Source organism: Trachemys scripta, chromosome 6 (genome assembly GCF_013100865.1).
Source record: "Trachemys scripta elegans isolate TJP31775 chromosome 6, CAS_Tse_1.0, whole genome shotgun sequence".
In the NCBI taxonomy this organism is placed as follows: Eukaryota; Metazoa; Chordata; order Testudines; family Emydidae; genus Trachemys; species Trachemys scripta.
Window position 1 is genome coordinate 113,334,099 of NC_048303.1, and position 22,256 is coordinate 113,356,354.

General features: G+C 42.7%; 1 protein-coding gene across 1 annotated transcript in view; it reads left to right on the forward strand.

Annotated features, from left to right (window-relative positions):
- Positions 1 to 22,256, forward strand: part of LOC117879644 — a 106,902-nt gene that overhangs the window by 25,669 nt on the left and 58,977 nt on the right. The window contains 5 exon segments of the mRNA XM_034774917.1: positions 6,666 to 7,521; positions 7,561 to 7,930; positions 8,327 to 9,572; positions 9,575 to 9,687; positions 17,549 to 17,629. Coding sequence (XP_034630808.1) covers positions 6,666 to 7,521; positions 7,561 to 7,930; positions 8,327 to 9,572; positions 9,575 to 9,687; positions 17,549 to 17,629 — 2,666 coding nt within the window.

The following is a 22,256-nucleotide window of genomic DNA, read 5'->3' on the forward strand; positions in this document are numbered from 1 at the left end:
TTGTGACTGAACTCCTTGGGGGAGGGTTGTATGTCTCCTGATCTGTTTTTTTTACTTGCATTCTGCCATATATTTTATGTTATACCAGTCTCGGATGATGACCCAGCATGTTAGTTTTAAGAACACTTTCACTGCAGATTTGACAAAACACAAAGAAGGTACCAATGTGAGATTTCTAAAGATAGCTACAGCACTCAACCCAAGATTTAAGAATCTGAAATGCCTTACAAAATCTGATCAGGATGGGGTGTGCAGCATGCTTTCAGAGGTCTTAAAAGAGCAACACTCCAATGCAGACACTTCAGAACCCAACCCAACAAAAAAGAAAATCAATCTTCTGCTGGTGGCATCTGACTCAGATATTGAAAATGAACATGCGTTGGTCCGCACTGCTCTGGATCGTTATCAAGTACAACCCATCCTCAGCATGGACGCATGTCATCTGGAATGGTGGTTGAAGCATGAAGGGACATATGAATCTTTAGCACTTCTGGCATGTAAATATCTTGCAATACCTACTACAACTGTACCATGCAAACACCAGTTCTCATTTTCAGGTGATATTGTAAACAAGAAGTGGGCAGCATTATCTCCTGCAAACGTAAACAAACTTATCTGATTGATTGGCTGAACAAGAAGTAGGACTGAATGGACTTGCAGGCTTTAAAGTTTTACATTGTTTTATTTTTGAATGCAGTTATTTTTGTACATAATTCTACATTTATAAGTTCAACTTTCATGATAAAGAGATTGTACTACAGTACTTGCATTAGGTGAATTGAAAAAATACTATTTCTTTTATTTTTACAGTGCAAATATTTATAAAAAATATGAAGTGAGCACTGTACACTTTGTATTCTGTCTTGTATTTGAAATCAATATATTTGAAAATGTGGAAAACATCCAAAAAATATGTATATAAATAGAATTCTATTATTATTTAATCACACGATTAGTTTTTTTAATCACTTGACAGCCAATTGATTCTGTATCAAATTAGTGTCATTCTCCAAGTATGGAATACGAAGTCTTTAATTAGTCCAATTAACAAACCACAGTAGCACATAGTAAAGTTAATGAAGGGCCCAATCCTGCAAGGTGCCAGGTGCCCTCAAACACTTACACACTAAAGTCAATGGCCCTAAAACTGATACTGCGAAAGCCAGCGAAGAACAGTGAAATTAATGGAGCTGTGACACCTCACCCCAGCTGCAGATCTGGCCTGTTTTGCAGTGAGCAATGCCAGAAGTGCCTCCCGCTACCTTGAAAGATTTTGCTTTGGTGGATATTATGGGAATGCTGTCCAACAACTTCATCATTTCTTTATGCAACATGGAATACACACTTCAATTCTGTTTATCATTCAGTAGCAACAACAGTTTGGTCAAAGAGCAACATTTTTTTTTCAGTACAGAATATGTATTTGAAACATGGTTCACTTTTGACTGAGGCTGTGTGCAAGGCTGTGTTCTTCTTGACAAACCTTATTTGTGCTTTTACAGGACTCTAGTCTCATTACGGAGGAGCACCATGTAAACAAGGAGAAAGGAAAAGGCTTTTCCCATATGGATGTGCTTTTCTGGTACAACAGCTTGTAGAAATATTTATGGACTAAAACCTATTGGGTCTATTATGATTTAATTTCTTGTACACAGAATCACAGGCAATGCTATAAAATGGAAAAGAAATTGGCGTGCCTAAGGAAAATCAGACAAGTGTTTTGAGGCAGCTGTTGCCTCATCCATTTTCTGACATTCCTGATATTTAAGTGTAGGTCTTTGGAAGTGTACAGCAACTATAGATGGGAGCGTAAGAATTTATTGATCCCTGAGGGCTCTGCACCAGATATTGACTAACATTTTCAAAAGCGCCTAAGTGAGTCAGGCACCTGGGAGCCTACATTCCAGTGATTTTCACTGAGACTTAGGGTGTGTCTACACAGCAATTAGACACCCATGGCTGGCCCGTGCTAGCAGACTTGGGCTCCTGGGACTTGAGGTAAGGGGATGATTCATTGCAGTGTAGACTTCTGGCTTTGGGCTGGAGTCTGGGCTCTAGGACCCTGCGAGGTGGGAGGGTCCCAGAGCTCCATTGTAGTGCGAACCAGGAAATCTACACTGCAATGAAACAGCCCCACAGCCCAAGTCCCAAGAGCCCAAGTCTGCTGGCACAGTCCAGCTGCAAGTTTTTCTTCACAACATAGACATGTCCTTAGGCTCCTAAATCACTTTTTAAATTTTTACCCTGAATCTCCACTGTCACAGTGATATGTACCAGTGTATTTTAGTTACGGCGTCTTTTCTTCCCTAGATCTGCGCATGCACTTTCAACTTATGATAGTAGAAACTGCACATTCCTCCAAAAAATGCATTTAGGTTTCTCCTACTTTAAGAAAAAAATATTCAGGAATTATACTTAATTGAAAAACATAATACAAAGAATCAGGGGTCAGTCTGGAGGTAAAGACTACTTCAGCTGCACCCACAATCCCAGAGGAGCTGGGTGTTGCTTAAAATGATCAGCAGCTAAACAATTCAGTGTTATGTTTATGTTAACATCATTTTGAGAGGAAGGTGAGCCACCATGCCTTAGCTATATTATTTCTACAGGTTAATAAAGTTGCACCCAACCAATGGTCAGTGGTTATATACAATGAAATCAAACAAATTAGCCAATGATAGATTATGGACTCCTCCCCCATCACGCAGTTGGGACTAATAAATACCCATCATATGTGTTCCATACACATTCATTAATCAATCAACCCCCTTCTCAGAAGCCTGGGGAAAATAATAGCAAGAATGCCCCCCAAAAGTCAACAGATTTTGCATTTAGGACCAGTGTGTGATGCAGGTTTCAAAGTCAAGACCCATTAACTGAAAATACCTTCTTGTAGTTAGACTAGTGGTTTGTCAGCTTAACCACCACATCTCATCTCAAATGCTGCAGTGTCAAATTAGGAGGCAGATGATCTAAGGAAAGGCAGGTCATAATTCCAAACCCATTTAGTGCTTAATGGACAAACACCTTAAATTGAACTCAGAAATTGGCAGCCAGCACAGAGAACAGGTGTAAAGTTACTCCACAGGAAACCCCATTAAATAAGCAAACTGCTGGATTCTGCACTGGCTGAAGTTTACCAATGATTTTCAGGTTAAGCACCTCTGAGAAGACAAAGCTATAAATAATGGTAGAGAAGTAAAGGCTACAGCCCTTTAGCCAAGTGAAGACAAGAAAAGGATTCTTGGCCAATACGGTTGTTTGGCCATCCAGATCAGTTGGAAGATCCAGTAAGACGCCTAGTAGAGCTGGTCAGGATTTTCTTTCCAAATGTTTTTTCAATGGAAAATGTAGTCTCTGGGATATCAAAATTTTTCTTGATGAAGAAGATTTTTAAAATGTTTCCATCGGGAAAAATAAATCTCTTTGGATTGGTTTGGCATTAGGCCACCACAGCATCTATGCGAGGTGTAGTTTGAGTGTCTCATACCCCCATGCTCCTCTAGGGACTGGACTGCCTGGTTAAACTATCTTCCATTGAGAACGAAGGTCTCCCATCTGGCTGAAATCCTTAAGTCTCACTGCAGTGCTTTGCTGAATGGAGGCAGACTTAAGCATGTGCTCAAGTGCTTTGCTGAACTACAGCCTTAAATCAACAGTTACCTTTATATTTGTTACAGTGGAGTCCTGTTTCTTCTCAACCACTTGAGAACATTACATCATGGCAATTCATATACTCCTGTATTACACTAGGCTAAGAAGATTAAAGACAACCAATTTCTACTTGCTTTGTTATGGGAATAGCCACTAGTTGGCTGTCCCCATTCATTCTGCTTTCATAAGCTAATCAATTTAGTCTGTCCCCTTTCCTCCTCCCACTAAATTTTGGTAAATAAATTTTGCAATGCAACAGAAATCTTTTGTAGATAAAACTTATATCACATTCATTATGCATTACAAAATGCTCATGTGTACCCTAGCACTGTAATTAAATTATTTTCCCAAATTAACTTTTGCTGTGTAGATGATGGAATTCAAAATCCAATTTAATGTTAGATTAGTGAAGTATCTCCTCATGGGATAAGAGCTAGAGAGTTAACAAAGCTCATTTACCATAGGAATAAAGGTTCAGAGAATTGGCACACAAAGATAGACGCTGCAATCTACACACCAGACACAGTTAGCTTCTTGTTCAAGGTCTCTAAAAGTGAAAATATTCCACAAAAGACAGACAACAATTATCATATATTTTAACAAATAAAAAAAATGAAGGCACACAGCAATCAAAGGCTCCATAATTATTTTTTTCTTCATGCCTATAATTTGCCTCCTGTTCCTAATGTTAATACAATGCTAGATTGTGGCTTAAAAGCCAGAGCCCTAAGTAAGTGGTGATACAAAGCCAAACCACCAGTGAAAGGAGCGCCAGAGAGACAGACTCTAAGGGTACACGTGCAGTGCAATAATAGACCCACAGGCACAGCTGTGGGTGGCTCAGATCAACTGATTCAGGCCAACAGGGCTCAGGTTGCAAGGCTAAAAACTACAATGTAAATGTTCGGACTGGAGCCCAGGCTCTGAAACCCCTTGAGGGATGGGATTGTCTCAGAGCCAGGTCTCCAGCCTGAACATATATGCTGCAATTTTTAGCAGGGATGCCACTTGCCCACAGCAGTGAGGGGATTGCGCAATCTGCTCCAGTTATGCCCATGGGGGGAGGGGGAGACAAACCCCAAGACCCCCGAAAGTATACATGATCATCTGCACAATACTGACTGGCAGGGGCTGAGATTGCTACAGTGTGATTATGCTTCTCCTCCTATAGGTGAGTGGTGTCTCCTGCGGATGGAATTTATTTTGTAGGGAGAGCTTGGAAGAGTACCATCACCTTCCCCCTGCCACCTAATCTAACCTCTGGTTTCACTTGGGTTGCTTGGCAGCAACGAACAGTGACCTACTGGTACTTATAAAGAATGCATAATGTATGGCCTTTCTCAATATTATTTCCTCCCTACCTCCTGAGCACACACTTATTTGTTTGCTTTTCTTCATCCTAAGCAAATCAGCCCATAGAGTTTTCGAGTCACTTAGCAGATATATAACAATACCACAAGTACTATGCAAGGCAGTGAAAAAAAAAACAGGGAAGTTTGCAACAAGTGTTTTGATTATGAATTATTAGGCATATTCTCAAAAGAAAGATGTAATACAAAAGTATATTTCTAGACAGCTACAGAAAATGCTGGCAGAACACTACATTAATGACTTAGTTGAACAGCTCTGTGAGCCGCATTTACACCACTTACATAAAAGTGCAAACGAATATTTTAGCTTCAACATGTGAAATTGTTCGCTAACAATATAGCCTGTTGGCTTTTTTGTTAAGAGATTCAGAAGTAACTGCTTTTAAAAGAGTGCATACATGTAAATGTCCATACTGAACAGACCTCTGTTTTCTGTATTTTTTTTTAAACTTTAGCACCTTAATCAAACTTGCTAAATTGACAAATCTGTTCTACCTATGACTGGCAGAACCCAATTAATAACTGATGCCTTATGAGTAGTTGTATTGAGATAGCCTGTTTTATATACTTGGAATATAAACTATAGACTTTATTCTCCATTGCCTTACACACAGACCTAAGGAGGTACAAGTAAAAAGTGGGCACAGCACACTATTACATTTTTATACCCTCCAATATATTGCCTGAAACCCAACATACCACAGGAAGTTATATTATGTATATTCTGGAATACTCTTGTCCAGGAATCTGTTAGACTCTTTTACTTCTTCATGAATGAGAAACCCATAAAAATGCTGCCCTACCATCATACACATACACTGAAGAGCTGAGTAGAAATCAAGTTTAATATGTTTAGCTGTCCTCAGTTACCAGCTATGTTTTGGAACAGAGCAATGGACCTATTGGGCTTCAGTAGAAACCAACAAAGACTAGTAGACATCAACAAATAACTTCTATAGGGACTATCTGAAGGATTCCAACAGTCTAATGGAATTTCCAGTAGAGAAAATGATAGATTTTAAGGCCTGAAGGGACCATTATGATCATCCAGTTTGACCTCCTGCAACACACAAGCCATAGAACCTCACCCAGTAATTTTTGCATCAAGTCCATCACTTCTCAAAGCCAGGCAGTCTTGATTTACAACTCCCAGTGTATCCACACCTGCTGCTTCGTCGCTCGCCCATCGCCACAGGACTTGATATGATGTCAAGACTTGCGCGTGAACTGGATTAAAGTGAGGGAGAGTTGCGCAACGTCAGCCTCACTCTCTCTTCCCAGTTCCTATCTGTATCCAGTGGCAAGACAGAAGTCGAGACGGCTGGAGATAGGGCAGGGCGCAGTGGAGGTCCAGGACGCCTATGTGTCTTGTCGTGCTCTTAAGCGTTCCACAACGCTTGCTGTCACTGCCTTCCTGACCATTGAACCAGGTTGAACCAGGTTGCCTCAGTCAGCCAGACCTGCACATAGGCAGCTCAGGCATAATGGTCGTTCCTCACTGACTGAAGCAGCAGTGGAGCTCGGCATCTTCTTGAGCAACTGAGCAGCCCTATTCAGGATTGCACTAGTCACCTCCGTAGAACGAGGAGGGGGCTAGAAAAGGTGCCCTAAACATTTCCTGCTTCACCTTACCCTGGCCAGCATACCGCGGCTGGCGGGGATCCCATAAAAGCAGTCGAACAAAAACAAAAACAAAACTTAGAGTGACACTGATCACTATTGGCACATGGAATGTGTGCACGTTACTGGACAACATCACGGCAGACAGACTGGAGAGAAGAACAGCACTTGTCACTAGAGAGCTCGCACGCTACAACATTGACATTGCAGCCCTTAGCGAAACTCGCCTTGCTAATGAAGGACAGCTATCCGAGACAGGCGTTGGCTATACATTCTTCTGGACTGGCCGCAGCAGTGATGAGAGTCGCAAATCTGGAGTTGGCTTCGCCATCAAGAATCATCTTGTTCGGAAACTTGCCAGTTCCCCCAAGGGTATGAATGACTGGCTCATGACAATGCAGCTTTCGCTTTAAAAAGGAAAACAAGCTACTTTGATCAGCGCATATGCTCCTACAATGACCAACCCAGAGGATGTGAAGGATAAATTCTATGAAGAACTAGATACTCTGCTATCATCAGTGCACCGCACAGACAAGCTGATTCTGCTTGGCGATTTTAACGCAAGAGTCGGATGCGATGCTGCAACCTGGGAAGGAGTCATCGGGAAAAATGGAGTGGGAAAGTGTAACAGCAATGGTCTGTTACTGCTGAAAACTTGTGCAGCACATGACCTTCTGATCAGCAATACGGTCTTCCGCCTTCCTACCCATAACAGGACTTCATGGATGCATCCCCGTTCCAAGCACTGGCATTTGATCGATTATGTCATCATCAGGAGACGGGATAGACAAGATGTCAGGGTTACAAAAGCTATGTGTGGCGCTGACTGTTGGACGGATCATAGGCTCATAGTATCCAAAATGAAGCTCCGAATCATGCTGAAGAGATGACCACAAGGTTGTAAGGCTTTCAAAAGGATCAACGTGTCGAAGCTGAAGAACAGTCGCATCACTGAAAATCTAGCGGAAGACCTAGAGAATGAACTTGCTGATCTTCGTATTGAGGATGACGCTGAGAAAGACTGGGAGCGATTCCGCAACGCTGTCCATACAGCTGCATCGAAGGTATTGGGGCCCTCCACATGCAGGCGGCAAGACTGGTTTGATGAAAATGATGCAGAAATCCAGGCCTTACTTGCTGAGAAGCACCGCCTGCATCGTGCATATCAAAACAATCCATCCTCAGCGGCAAAGAAGACCCCCTTTATCAACACTTGCAGAACAGTACAGAACCGACTGCACAAAATGCGGGACTTGTGGCTGAGCGCCAAAGCAGATGAAATACAGGTATATGCAGACAGGAACGACTATAAACAGTTTTATGAAGCCCTTAACACACTCTATGGTCCACAGTCTTCTGGGAGCTTTCCTCTCCTGAACTCTGATGGTACTGTGTTCCTTACAGAGAAGATGCAGATTCTCCAGAGATGGGCTGAACACTTTGAAGCAATTCTCAATCGCCCCTCAGTCATCAATGATGAGGCCATTGACAAGATGCCCCAGGTTGCAGTCAATGACTCCATGGATGCTTCACCAGAAGAGGACAAAGTGAAGAAAGCTATCAATCAGCTGTCAAGTGGCAAAGCTCCAGGGTCAGATGCCATACCAGCAGAGGTGTACAAAGTCGGTGGGCCCGTGCAGCTATGGAAACTCACTGAGCTGTTTCAGTCCTTCTGGAGGCAGGGAACCATTCCACAAGAATTTAGAGATGTGTCCCTCTTGCACCTCTATAAGAGGAAGGGCAATCGCCAGATATGCAACAATCACTGTGGAATCTCGCTGCTTTCTACAGCGGAGAAAGTTCTTGCACGGGTTCTGTTGAACCAATTGATCACTCACCTGGAGAAGGGCTTACTGCCAGAATCACAGTGTGGCTTCCGCAAGGGACGTTGGACTATTGACATGATCCTCGCTGTGCGTTAGCTACAGGAGAAAAGTCAAGAGCAGAATCGTGAATTCTACATAACTTTTGTGGACCTCACGAAAGCATTTGACTCTGTCAGTCGCCAGGGCCTGTGGAGGATCATGTCGAATTTTGGCTGTCCAGACAGATTTATACGAATGGTACATCAATTTCATCATGGTATGATGGCTCGTGTCCTGGATGACGGTGAAACATCTGAGGCCTTCCCAGTCACCAACGGCGTCAAGCAAGGGTGTGTTTTAGCACCCACTTTGTTCAGCATGATATTCTCTGCCACTTTGACTGATGCCTTTCAACACTGCACTGAAGGAGTAGGCCTGAAGTATAGAACGGATGGGAAACTATTTAATCTGAGGCGACTGCGTGCCATCACCAAGGTGAAGGAAACTGTACTTCGAGACTTTCTCTTTGCCGATGATTGTGCTCTGAATGCTAGTACAGAGCCAGAAATTCAAGCCAGTATGGACAAGTTTTCAACTGCATGCAACAACTTCGGTCTCACCATTAACATCAAGAAGACTGAGGTCATGCACCAGCCAGCTCCCCTCGCTTCGTACTCAGAACGATCCATCACTGTAAATGGACAGAGACTTCAGACAGTGGACCACTTCACGTACCTGGGCAGTACCCTTTCCCGAGCAGTGTCAATCGATGATGAAGTAAACTGCAGAATTGCTAAAGCCAGCTCTGCATTTGGCCAATTGCACTCCAATGTTTGGGAACGTCAAGGGATCAGCCTACCAAAGAAGCTGAAGGTCTACCGAGCAGTGGTGCTTCCAACTCTGCTACACGCCTACGAGACGTGGACTCTCTATCGGAGTCATGCACGAAGGCTCAATCACTTCCACATTTCCTGTCTGCGAAAGCTTCTAAAAATCAGATGGCAGGACAAAGTGCCCGATATTGATGTCCTTACTAGAGCCAGTCTGCCGTCAGTTTACACATTGCTGATGAGAGCCCAGACCAGGTGGGCCGGACATGTTGTGAGAATGTCAGATGAACGCATTCTAAACAGCTCTTCTATGGAGAACTCACCCAGGGAAAGCGTTCCCATGGAGGACAAAAGAAGCGGTTCAAGGACACGCTGAAGACCTTTTTGATGTCCTTCGAGATCAACACCGCCACATGGGAAACCTTCGCACTGAACCGTTCAGCATGGCACAGCCTCATTCACACATCAAGTATCAGAGGGGTAGCCGTGTTAGTCTGAATCTGTAAAAAGCAACAGAGGGTCCTGTGGCACCTTTGAGACTAACAGAAGTACTGGGAGCATAAGCTTTCGTGGGTAAGAACCTCACTTCTTCAGATGCAAGTAATGGAAATCTCCAGAGGCAGGTATATATCAGTGTGGGGATAACGAGGTCAGTTCAATCAGGGAGGGTGAGGTGCTCTGCTAGCAGTTGAGGTGTGAACACCAAGGGAGGAGAAACTGTTTCTGTAGTTGGATAGCCATTCACAGTCTTTGTTTAATCCTGATCTGATGGTGTCAAATTTGCAAATGAACTGGAGCTCAGCAGTTTCTCTTTGGAGTCTGGTCCTGAAGTTTTTTTGCTGTAAGATGGCTACCTTTACATCTGCTATTGTGTGGCCAGGGAGGTTGAAGTGTTCTCCTACAGGTTTTTGTATATTGCCATTCCTGATATCTGACTTGTGTCCATTTATCCTCTTGCGTAGTGACTGTCCAGTTTGGCCAATGTACATAGCAGAGGGACATTGCTGGCATATGATGGCATATATAACATTGGCGGACGTGCAGGTGAATGAGCCGGTGATGTTGTAGCTGATCTGGTTAGGTCCAGTGATGGTGTTGCTGGTGTAGATATGTGGGCAGAGTTGGCATCGAGTTTGTTGCATGGGTTGGTTCCTGAGTTAGAGTTGTTATGGTGCGGTGCGTGGTTGCTGGTGAGAATATATTATAATATATTCAGATCCAGCTCCAAGCTCAGCAGATCACTCCTAGTATGTGATGTGAGGAAATGAGCATGCTCAGACCAGTCTTCTTTGCCCCTTGTGGGGGAACCTCGTAATCCCAAATCAGAGCCCTGTTGCATTTTTTGTTCTTTTCACAATCACACTTAATGTGGAGGAACGATGTGGTAACCGTTGGGCGCAAATAACCTTGTTTAGTAACTACAGTATATACACAACAGCTTCTGTCAGCTTCTTAAACATAGCAGACAAGTGAGAATCATTAGAGGACTCTTAAAAGAGACACCACCCAATTCCTCTGCATTACAGGCCCCTTTCTGACCCAGGCTATGCAGCCTGCCAGAAATTTCCCAGAGTCTCAGATGCTATTCCCCTCCCACATTTCTGGTGCTGAACCCAAAGGCCTCTGGATCTCAGACACAGGAGGTGTGCATTGAGGAGGATTTGTGGGCTAGTTGGGGGATGGAAGGAGCCAGCATGTTCCATTCCCGCCATGCATAGATTTAGGGCAGTTAGTGCTCTAATTGTTATTGTGTTGCACCCCCATGGCTGTCTTCCAGTCTTCTTACTGGAAAGAGATTAAGGGCTCTGGGTTCTTGTAACTACTTCAGAGGCTGTAATGGAAGTAACCAAAATGATAAAAAAAAGTACCTACTGCTAAAAGGAGAGGGCACTGTAATTTTTTTGTTTGTTTGTTTTTTATTAATGGAGATATCCTATCTCCTAGAGTTGGAAGGGACCTTGAAAGGTCAGCGAGTCCAGTCCCCTGCCTTCACTAGCAGGACCAAGTACTGATTTTGCCCCAGATCCCTAAGTGGCCCCCTCCAGGATTGAACTCACAACCCTGGGTTTAGCAGGCCAACTTGTTTATATCTTCAGACCCTGAGAAAAGTTGTTTAATGTATCACATCGTGCACACCAAGCTAGTCACAAAGCACAGTCCTGCTAACTTTACCCTCTTTGAAAAGGGATCAGTCTTCAAAAAAGTAAACAAATAATCAGCTAAAATAAACATGCATTTATTTGCCCTTCCCCATATATACTACTTAGCTTTACACGAACGATAAAAAATGCGAACATGTTGAAATGATGGAAAGCTATGACAACTTGTTACCTAGCTGATGATAGCAACAAGCGAAGAGCAGCAAACTGCATTTTCAATATTTCATATGCACTCAACTTCATTCCTGGGTTGCAGCCATAGAGCAGGAATTTGATTTTACATTTAAAATTGTTGGTTCACTGCTTAAACTGCTTCATGTCCTTTGAAATCTCTGAGCTCCTGGGCCATGACAGTCTGGCAGTGTCAGGAAGACATGTCTTCCTTTCCCTGCATTTACAGTTGCTGGTCAGGTGTCTAAAGTTTCATACCAAGCTTCTTGTGTTGTTTATAGTTATAAATATTGATTTCTTTCATGGTATTGATTTGTTTAAATTCCACCTCCCTTATAGGATGGAGATGGACTTTATTTTTACAGGAGCCCAGAATTCACCTCACTGGACAGGTAGAACTTTAAAGACTACAGAGTTGTGTACTTAAAACTGTGAACAAACCTGATTTGGTAATGGATATTGCACATTTGCTCTGCTTAAATTCAAAGCTGGAAAATCACATCAGCGCCTCAGAAAATTAGGCCACGGATGTTGGCACACAAGTTTGAAAGTGTTGGCCTAGATGACACGCACAAGTCCAGAAGAACATAAGAACAGACATACTGGGTCAGACCAAAGGTCCATCTAGCCAAATATCCTGTCTTCTGACAATAGCCAATGCCAAGTGCCCCAGAGGGAATGAACAGAACAGGTAATCATCAAGTGATCCTTTCCCTGTTGCTCATTCCCAGCTTCTGGCAAACAGAGGTTAGGGACACCATCCCTGCCCAACCTGGCTAATAGCCATTGATGGACCTATCCTCAATGAATTTATCTAGTTCTTTTTTGAACCCTGTTATAGGCTTGGCCTTCACAACATCCTCTGGCAAGGAGTTCCATGGGTTGACTGTGCATTGTATGAAAAAACATTTCCTTTTGTTTGTTTTAAACCTGCTGCCTATTAATTTCATTTGTAACCCCTAGTTCCTGTTATGAAAAGGAATAAATAACACTTTTTTATTTACTTTCTTCACCCCAGTCATGATTTTATAGACCTCAATCATATCCCCCCTTAGTCATCTCATTTTCAAGCTGAAGAGTCCCAGTCTTATTAATCTCTCCTCATACAGAAGCCGTTCCATACCCCTAATCATTTTTGTTGTCCTTTTCTGAACCTTTTCCAATTCCAATACATCTTTTTTGAGATAGGGCGACCACATCTGCACTCAGTATTCAAGATGTGGGCATACCATGGATTTATATAGAGGCAATATGCTATTTTCTATCTTATTATCTATCCCTTTCTTAATGATTCCCAATATTCTATTTGCTTTTTTGACTGCCGCTGCACATTGAGTGGATGTTTTCAGAGAACTATCCACAATGACTCCAAGATCTCTTTCTTGAGTGGCAACAGCTAAATCAGACCCCATCATTTTATATGTATAGTTAGAATTACGTTTTCCAAGGTGCATTACTTTGCATTTATCAACATTGAATTTCATCTGCCATTTTGTTGCCCATCGCCTAGTTTTGAGAGATCCTTTTGTAGTTCTTCATAGTCTGCCTGGGACTTAACTACACCTCTACCCCAATATAACGCTGTCCTCAGGAGCCAAAAAATCTTACTGCGTTATAGGAGAAACCACGTTATATCAAACTTGCTTTGATTTGCTGGAGTGCGCAGCCATCCCCCCTCAGAGCACTGCTTTACTGCGTTATATCCGAATTCGTGTTATATCGGGTCATGTTATATTGGGGTAGAGGTGTATCTTGAGTAATTCTGTATCTTCAAATTTTGCCATCTCACTGTTTACCCCTTTTTCCAGATCATTTATGAATATGTTGAATAGGACTGGTCCCAGTACAGACCCCTGGGGGACACCACTATTTACCACTCTCCATTCTGAAAACTGACCATTTATTCCTACTCTTTGTTTTCTATCTTTTAACCAGTTACTTACCCCATGACAGCTTACTTTGCTTAAGAGCCTTTGGTGAGGGACCTTCAGAAAGTCAAAGGCTTTCTGAAAACCTAAGTACACTATATTCACTGGATTCTGCTTGTCCACATGCTTGTTGACCCCCCTCAAAGAATTCTAGTAGATTGGTGAGGCATGATTTCCCTTTACAAGGGACTCTTCCCCAAAGAATTATGTTCAGCTATGCGTCTGACAATTTTTACTATCATTTCAACCAGTTTGCCTGGTATTGAAGTCAGGCGTACCGCCTGTAATTGCCGGGATCACCTCTGGACCCTGTTTTAAAAATTGGCATCATATTAGCTATCCTCCAGTCCCTTGGTACAGAAGCTGATTTAAATGATAGGTAACAGACTACATTTAGTAGTTCTGCAATTTCACATTCGAGTTCCCTCAGAACTCTTGGATGAATAGCATCTGGTCCTGGTGACTTATTACTGTTTAGTTTATCTATTTCTTCCAAAACCTCCTCTAATGACACCTCAATGTGGGACAGTTCCTCAGATTTGTCCCCTAAAAATAATGGATCAGGTTTGGGAATCTTCCTCACTTCCTCAGTTATGAAGACAGATGCAAACAATTCATTTAGTTTCTCGCAATGGCCTTATCGTCCTTGAGTGCTCCTTTAGCATCTCGATCGTCCAGTAGCCCCACTGGTTGTTTAGCAGGCTTCCTGCTTCTGATGTACTGAAACATTTTTTTGCTATTACTTTCTGAGTCTTTGGCTAGTTGTTCTTCAAATCCTTTTTTGGCCTTCCTAATTATATTTTACACTTCATTTGCCAGAGTTTATGCTCCTTTTTATTTTCCTCACTAGGATATAACTTCCACTTTTTAAAGGATGCCTTTTTGCTTCTCACTGCTTCTTTTACTTTGTTGCTTAGCCAGAGAGGCATTTTTTTGGTTTTTTTACTATGTTTTTTTTTAATTTGGGGTGTACATTTATGTTGAGCCTCTATTATGGTGTCTTTAAAAAGTTTCCATGCAGCTTGCAGGGATTTCACTTTTTGTGCTGTACCTTTCAATTTCGGTTTAACTAACTTTCTCATTTTTGTGTAGTTCCCCTTTCTGAAATTAAATGCTACAGTGTTGGGCTGTTGTGGAGTTTTCCCCGTCACAGGGATGTTTAAATGTAATTATATTATGGTCACTATTACCAAGCGGTCCAGCTATATTCACCTCTTGGATCAGATTATGTGTTCCATTTAGGACTAAATCAAGAATTGCCTCCCCTGGAGTGGGTTACAGGACTAGCTGCTCCAAGAAGGAGTCATTTAAGGTGTCAAGAAACTTTATTTCTGCATCCCATCCTGAGGTGACATGTGCCCAGTCAATATGGGGATTTCTGAAATCCCCCATTATTATTGAGTTTTTCAAATTTTGACAGCCTCTCTAATCTCCGAGCATTTCACAGTCACTATCACCATCCTGGTCAGGTGGTCGGTAATATATGCCTACTGCTGTATTCTTATTAGAGCAGTGATCTCCATGGGGGTGCGCAGCAGGATCCCTAGGGGTGCATGGCAGGAGGAGCACTTTTTTTTTTTTTTGCTTCATCAGGCGGGAGCGGCTTTTTTGCTTCGGCAATTTGGACGGGAGTCCGAGTGGCACTTTTTTTTTTTTTTTTTTGCTTCGGCGCAGCAAGGGGTGCGTGCTCAAAATTTTTTTTACTGATAGGGGTGTGCGATCAAAAAAGTTTGGAGACCACTGTATTAGAGCATGGAATTACTATCCATAGAGATTCTATGGTACAGTTTGGTTCATTTAAGATTTTTACTTCGTTTGATTATACACTTCCTTTCACATATAGTGCCACTCCCCCACCAGCACTGTTCTGTCCTTCTGATATCTTTTGTACCCTTGTATTACTGTGTCCCATTGATTATCCTCATTCCACCACGTTTCTGTGATGCCTATTATATCAATATCCTCATTTAATAGGAGCACTCTAGTTCACCCATCTTATTATATAGACTCCTGCACGTGGAACTGGAACCTTTTCAGAGAATACTACCACGGAGGTCCTGTACTTCAATCTCTTATCTAGCAGCCAAAATTTGGCTCCAGAACCTCTCCCACATCCTTCCCTATGTCATTGGTACCTACATGTACCACGACCACCAGCTCCTCCCCAGCACTACACATAAGTCTATCCAGATGTCTCAAGAGATCCGCAACCTTTGCACCAGGTCAGCAAGTCACCATGCAGTTCTCCTGCCCATCGCAAACCCAGCTATCTATGTTTCTAATGATTGAATCGCCCATTACTGATACCTGTCTCTTCCTAATAACTGTAATTCCCTCCCACGGAGAGGTATCCTCAGTGCGAGAGGATAGTATAACATCATCTGGACAGAGGATCCCAACTATGGGATCGTTTCCCTCTGCTCCAGTTGGATGTTCTCCTTCCCTGAGACTTTCATCCTCCTCAACAACACAGAGGCTGTCAGACCAAGGGTGGGACCGTTCTACTGCGTTCTGGAAACTCTCATCTATGTACCTCTCTGCGTCCCTTAGCTTCTCCAGCTCAGCCACTCTGGTCTCCATAGCCAGTACATGGTCTCTGAGGGCCAGAAGCTCCTTGCACCGAATGCACTCATATGCCACAACATGGTTTAGGAGAAGAACAACATCAGAAATAAGCTAGTACAGATTTCAGAACTTCTAAAGCAGGTTTCACTTATTACTACCTATGTAATATCAAACCGGTGGGTGCAGCTGACCCCTCTGCAGAGGCCTGGCACAAAGACTATGTGCCACTTTAATCCAATTGATGTCCCCCAAATAAGGCTTAAGTGGGATTTAAATGGTTTGTAAGCATTTGTTGCCCTCTGCACAGGGTGAATTGCACCATATGTTGATGTCTATATATGCAGAAAGAAATGTAAATATAAAATCAGATATTCTGCACCTAAATATTCGATTTTTATATGAGCTATGCCTGACTTATTTATGAGTCAGAGTGAAGCAGTACCTCAAGTAGATTAGAAAGTCATGCAAAATTTGTCAGTAAATTTCTTCTGACACAGATTAGTGTCTTCTATTTTCACCTCAGACCATAAAAATTGACTAATAGCTGTTTTTCATTTATGCAGTTAGCCATCTTTCTACAGACAGAAATGAAGTGTCTTACAATATAAAATATTAACATGCATAAAAGAAACCCTATCCCAAAACAGAGTTGCTGTTAAACACATCTGATGGGAGGCAAGGCAGTAAGAAGTGGGAGGAATTCTTTGTATTCTGCATATTATCAATACCTATATTTCTGTACCAAGATTCCGTCTACTCCCTTCCCTGGCCACACATCAGACAGCTCACCTCACTGTGCTTCTGTAACCCACCGAGCAGTGTGTTGGTTATGAATTTCCCAGTTCACAAAAGATATGGATCTGTTGCAGCTCCAGTTTGACAGCCTGGCTCTCTTACTCAAGCTGTAGAGACTTGTATTTCTAGTTCTGGAAACCACTGGGTCAATCCTCGGAGTTAACAAAGATGGAGGCCACCACTTGGAGAGTAAGGAGCAAAGGAGAGTAAGAAGCAGTTAATTAAGGGAGCATAAGACACCATGGGCCTATTAATTGTAAGGAAACTATGGTTGTTTCTCAGCTAGAGAATAGAAATGCAAGCACGTTGGTAAACAGAAAGGTTGATGACAGCCTAATCCTGCTAACCAGAGCTGGAGAGAGAAAAATATGTCCCTTTTGGGAACAGATCTTTTTTTACAGTTCTTGTTTAGCTACAGTGTAGAAAATGTTGAAGAATGAGACTAGATTCAAGTTCTCTTAGGGGGACACTGCCAAGATAAAATAACTTGTATTTGACTAAAGTGGGTCTTCCAGAATGGTATCCAGTCCTGATTTGAAGACTTCAAGAGATGGAGAAGCCACCACTTCCCTTGTTAGTTTGTGCCAATGGTTAATCATCTACACAGTTAAAATTTGTGCTTTATTTTAATCTGAATGTCTCCAATTTCAGCTTCTAGCCATTGGTTCTTGTTATGCCTTTCGCCACTGGATTAATGAGCCCTTTAGTTCCCAGTATTTTCTTCCCAAGAAGGTATGTATATATTGTAACCAAGTCACCTCTCAATCGTCTTTTCAATCATTTTAATGGACTGAGCTTTTTTAAGCCTCTCCCCGTGGCGTACCTATCCCATAAATTAAAGACACACAATGCAGACAACTGTCCATAAAACCCACCATACCTCTCCCAAATTAAGCCCACTCTCTTCCCAAAAATCCAAGAAAGTTAAAAAAAAAAAGTCCATTTCACTTTTTGGTTCTCATATACTAGCGGAATACAATGGTGCCCTGGCGTTTTAAAATCACTTCTAGGAATTATTTAAAACTACATATTATAAAAAGTTAATTATTTTTATATTTAATCCTAATTTTGAAATTAATGCCCTTTTAAAAGATGTGAACCCTTATATATAATCCTGGCCTTCATCCTCAATGAGCTCTGTACAAGCAAACTCCTGCACCAGTGTGACTTCTCTTTGAAATCAGCAGGGCTCCATGTGGGTGCAGGGGTCTGCCCAGTCAGCACTCATTGCAGGATCAGGGACCTATGCTACACAGCAGTGTTCCTTAAACAGCCTTTATAAAAAGTTCAGAGGCTTGTCCCCCTGTACCCTACCCCATGGCAGATCTTGAAACACGGCAGAAAAATCAAAGAAAATGGCTCTTCGGAGATAGCACTTCAGACTTATTGTCCAAATTCCTCCCATCCAATTAGATGATTTGAATTGATAGCACATAAATTGTTAATATATTGCTGGGTAAGTGAAGAAATATACTTATCTCATTTTTCCAGCCCACTGGCTCAGTTTCTGCATGATACAATCATTTATTACAAAATTTTCATTTTTTCATTACTTTTTATTGTTAGTACAGAAATAAAATCCCATTAACAGAGGATTTATGATGACAAGATAACTACAGTGCAGGAACGGTGAGTGTGTGAGTTTAATGACACACAAATAAAGTTTAATGAAATATTATGTAATGGAAATAATATAGAGCCTGAATAAATCTCTCCGGGAACTATATATTGTGATTGTTAGATGAGAAGATTTAGGAAAACAGGCTGTAAAAATAAGACAACACACTGAAAACAGTGACACTGTCTGAAATAGTTATCCTGGTCTACTTTTATATTTAAGAATTTCTCAAAAAATACCCAGCACAAAAAACCCTTGCCTTTTCCCCACCTATAGTGTTCTACTAAAGAAATCTGCTAAAGTAATGTCTAACCCACATCAAGAGCCATTCAGAATAAATACTAATGCAATGAAAAAAGAAATTGAGCCCATAGTTAAGGTAATATCTATTGAAGCCTGACTTTTTTGTTTTTTTTTAGTCATCCCCCAATTCCCTGGGCTGAAGACAGGAAATTCAGTAATTCCTAAACAACTTTGTTTAAGCAGGAGTTTTAAATATGCCTATCTTATACAGAAAAGAACCAATAAGAATGAGTGGGCTTCTACACCGCATCTAATTCATGTCAACGGGGTTAGGTTGATTGATGCCAGCAGAGGAAATAGCCTTACAAATCTAGATGACTGAAAGTCAAGAGCATTTGGGATAAAATCCTGGCACCATCGGACTCTATGAGAGTTCGCCATTGAGTTCAATTAGGACAGAATTTCAGTCTTGTAGTTTAAGTCTACAAATATTGTTGATTATAGCCCTTCCTATATACTTGATCATCATCCCACATCTGTTTCCTGAGGGTACTACACAGCAAACAAATACCTGTTGCAGTGATTCTCAGAGCCCAGGTCAACTGACATGGGCTTGTGGGGTTCACGCTATGGGGCAAAAAAAAAAAAAAAAAATAGCAGCTTGGGCTGGATCTCAGGATGTGAAACCTGGCAAGGGTCTCAGAATCTGGGCTCCACATCAAGCCTGAACATCTGCACTGCTATTTTTAGCCCTGTAGCGTGAGCCCCAGGAGCCCAGGTCAGTTGACCCAAGCCAACAAGGGCGTTTTTTTGCTGTGTAGACAGACCCTTAGATATTCAAACACCTATACACCCAACATCTCCTACATTTCTAAGATGGATGTTCATATTGGATGTTTTGGTTCAGGCAATTATAGACAGATACGGGCCTTATCCTGGAAGATTGAATCTGGATCCAAATTTCTCCAGGAAGTGTTCAGATCTTGGGTGCTGGTTCAGACCATCTCTAATATATTTTGGACATGCCTTAATATTTTTTTCCTCTATAAAAAGGTTATTTGGTAATTTGCGTTATTAAGTGTGTTCTCTTGGGAGAGAAACTGATGTTGCTTCTTCAGCTTCTTATAATTCAAGTCAAACATTAAATGAAGAGGTTAAATTTGATACAATCTTTGATTCATGAATTATTGTGACTCTGTCCTTGATAATTTTAAGTATTTGCCAATATCTCAGATGAGTAATTTGTACTTGTTGGGTTGTTCACCAAATGTTCACACCAGCTATTTGCTGTTGGTTTTTCATTATTCATGATTGGCCATACAATATTGTTTTTTGCTTTTCTTTGAACACATCTTTTTTCACAGGCAATAGTTTGTGTTTAGGTCAGACATATTAATACTTGTTCATAGAATCATCCAGAACTCACTGAAGTCAATAGAAGGACCCAGGCCCATAGACATTTGCAATTGAAAATATGACAGTAATATACCAGCCTGTCCATGTCCTTGGAAACTAAAGTTTTTTGTTTTTGTTTTTGTTTTTTTTGTAATATATATTTCCCTCTCCTACACTTGAAAAACAATTTTAATAAATGACAGACTCAATCCATTATCGTTGCTTTGTGATATATGGAATAAGAAACATAATTGCTAAAACCTTGAAAGAGAGTTGTGTTGTAAAATGTTGATGTATATCGACATTAGTTAATACAATGTATCCAGGCATGTTTTTCAGTGCGCTATTGTGTTGCGAATCTTTTGCAATCTCTTTTGAGGGAAAATAAACTATGAAGTTGTTTCTAAAAATATACTGATTGATATGAAGAAAAAAATAACACATCGGAAGAATGGCATTCAATCCTTACTTTAAGTATTCTGTTTTTTTCTCCTACAGTACCATCACTTTAAAAAGGTAGTAGTAGAGTCACAGGTCCCAGAACAACTTGTATTATGAGTTTTGCAATCTCTCTCTCTCTCACACCCACCCCTCAACAGCCATACTCACCCTCCACCTTATGGCAGACATTTTCAATTTGCTCTCCTAAAGAATGGGATTCCCCTGCAGCCATTTTTAAATCCTAGCTTTTCAAATGCCTCTGCACTCAAACGTTTTATACTCAAAGGCTACATCAGCACTACAAGCTAGTGGGGGTGAATCCCATGCTTGTGTACACATACTCATGCTAGCTCGCATTCAGCTAACTTGAGCATAAACAGCAAGGCTGAACTGTGCTGAGTACAAACCCACCTGAAACCGGCGGGTATGTACTAGGCCCAACTCAGCTGTACCTTCACTGCTGCTACCCATGCTACACTGTTATTGATAAGTCTGCTAGCTCGATGAGAGCTATTGCAAGTATGTGTACACGAGCAGGGGAATCACAGCCCCAGCTAGGGTTGCCAACTGTCTAATTGTACAAACCCAAACACCCTTGCCCTGCCCTCTGCCCACCCTTCCCCCAGGCCACACCCATTCTCCACCCCTTCTCTGAGGCTCCGCCCCCTCACTATAGTTCCCCTCCCTCCATTGCTCGCTCTCCCCCACCCTCACTCACTTTCACTGAGCTGGGGCAGGGAGTTGGGGTACAGGAGGGGTGTGAGCTCTGGGATGGGGGAGTGAGGCCAAGGGGTTCGGAGTGTGGGAGGGAGGTCCAGGCTGAGCCTGGGGCAGGGGTGCGGGAGCGGGCTCAGGGACGGAGCAGCGGGGTTGGGTGTGGGAGGGGGCTCGGGGTGCGTGCTCTGGGAAGAAGTTTGGGTGAAGGATTGGGTTTCGACCTGGGGTAGGGGGTTCAGGCTCTGGGAGGGAGTTTGAGTGCAGAAAGGGGCTCAGGGCTGGGGCAGGAAGTTGGAGTTCAGGAGGGGGGTTGGGGTGCGGGCGCTGGGAGGGAATTTGGGTGCTGGAGGGGGCTATAGGCTGGGGCAGGGGTGTGGGCTCAGAGGAAGTTTTGGGTGCAGGAGGTGGTTCAGGGCTGGGGCAGGGGGCTGCGGTTCAGGAGGGGGTACCGGCTCCAGGAGGAAATTTGGGTATGAGAGGGGGCTCAGGGTTGGGGCAGGGATGCAGGAGGAGATTTGGGGTGCTCTGGCCAGGCGGCGCTTTCCTTGGGTGGCTCCCAGAAGTGGTGGCATGTCTGGCAGTGGTTCCTAGGATCATGGGCGCCCATGTGGCTACGTGTGCTGTCCGTGCCTGCAGGCACCACCCCTGCAGCTCCCATTGGCTGCGGTTCCCCGTTCCTGGCCAATGGAAGCTGCGGGGTCAGCACTTGGGGTGGGGGCAGCACACAGAGACCCCCTGACCATGCCTCCTCCTTGAGGCCACTGCCAGACATACTGGCCGCTTACAGGAGCGGCGCAGAGCCGGGAAGGTAGGGAGCCTGCCTTAGCTTCAATGCGCCACCAGACTTTTAGCAGCCTAAAATCTCCCAGATTGGCTTCAGTAGTCTCCGGGAGATTGAGCTCAATTCCAGGAGACTCCCGGCCAAACTGGGAGGGTTGGCAACCC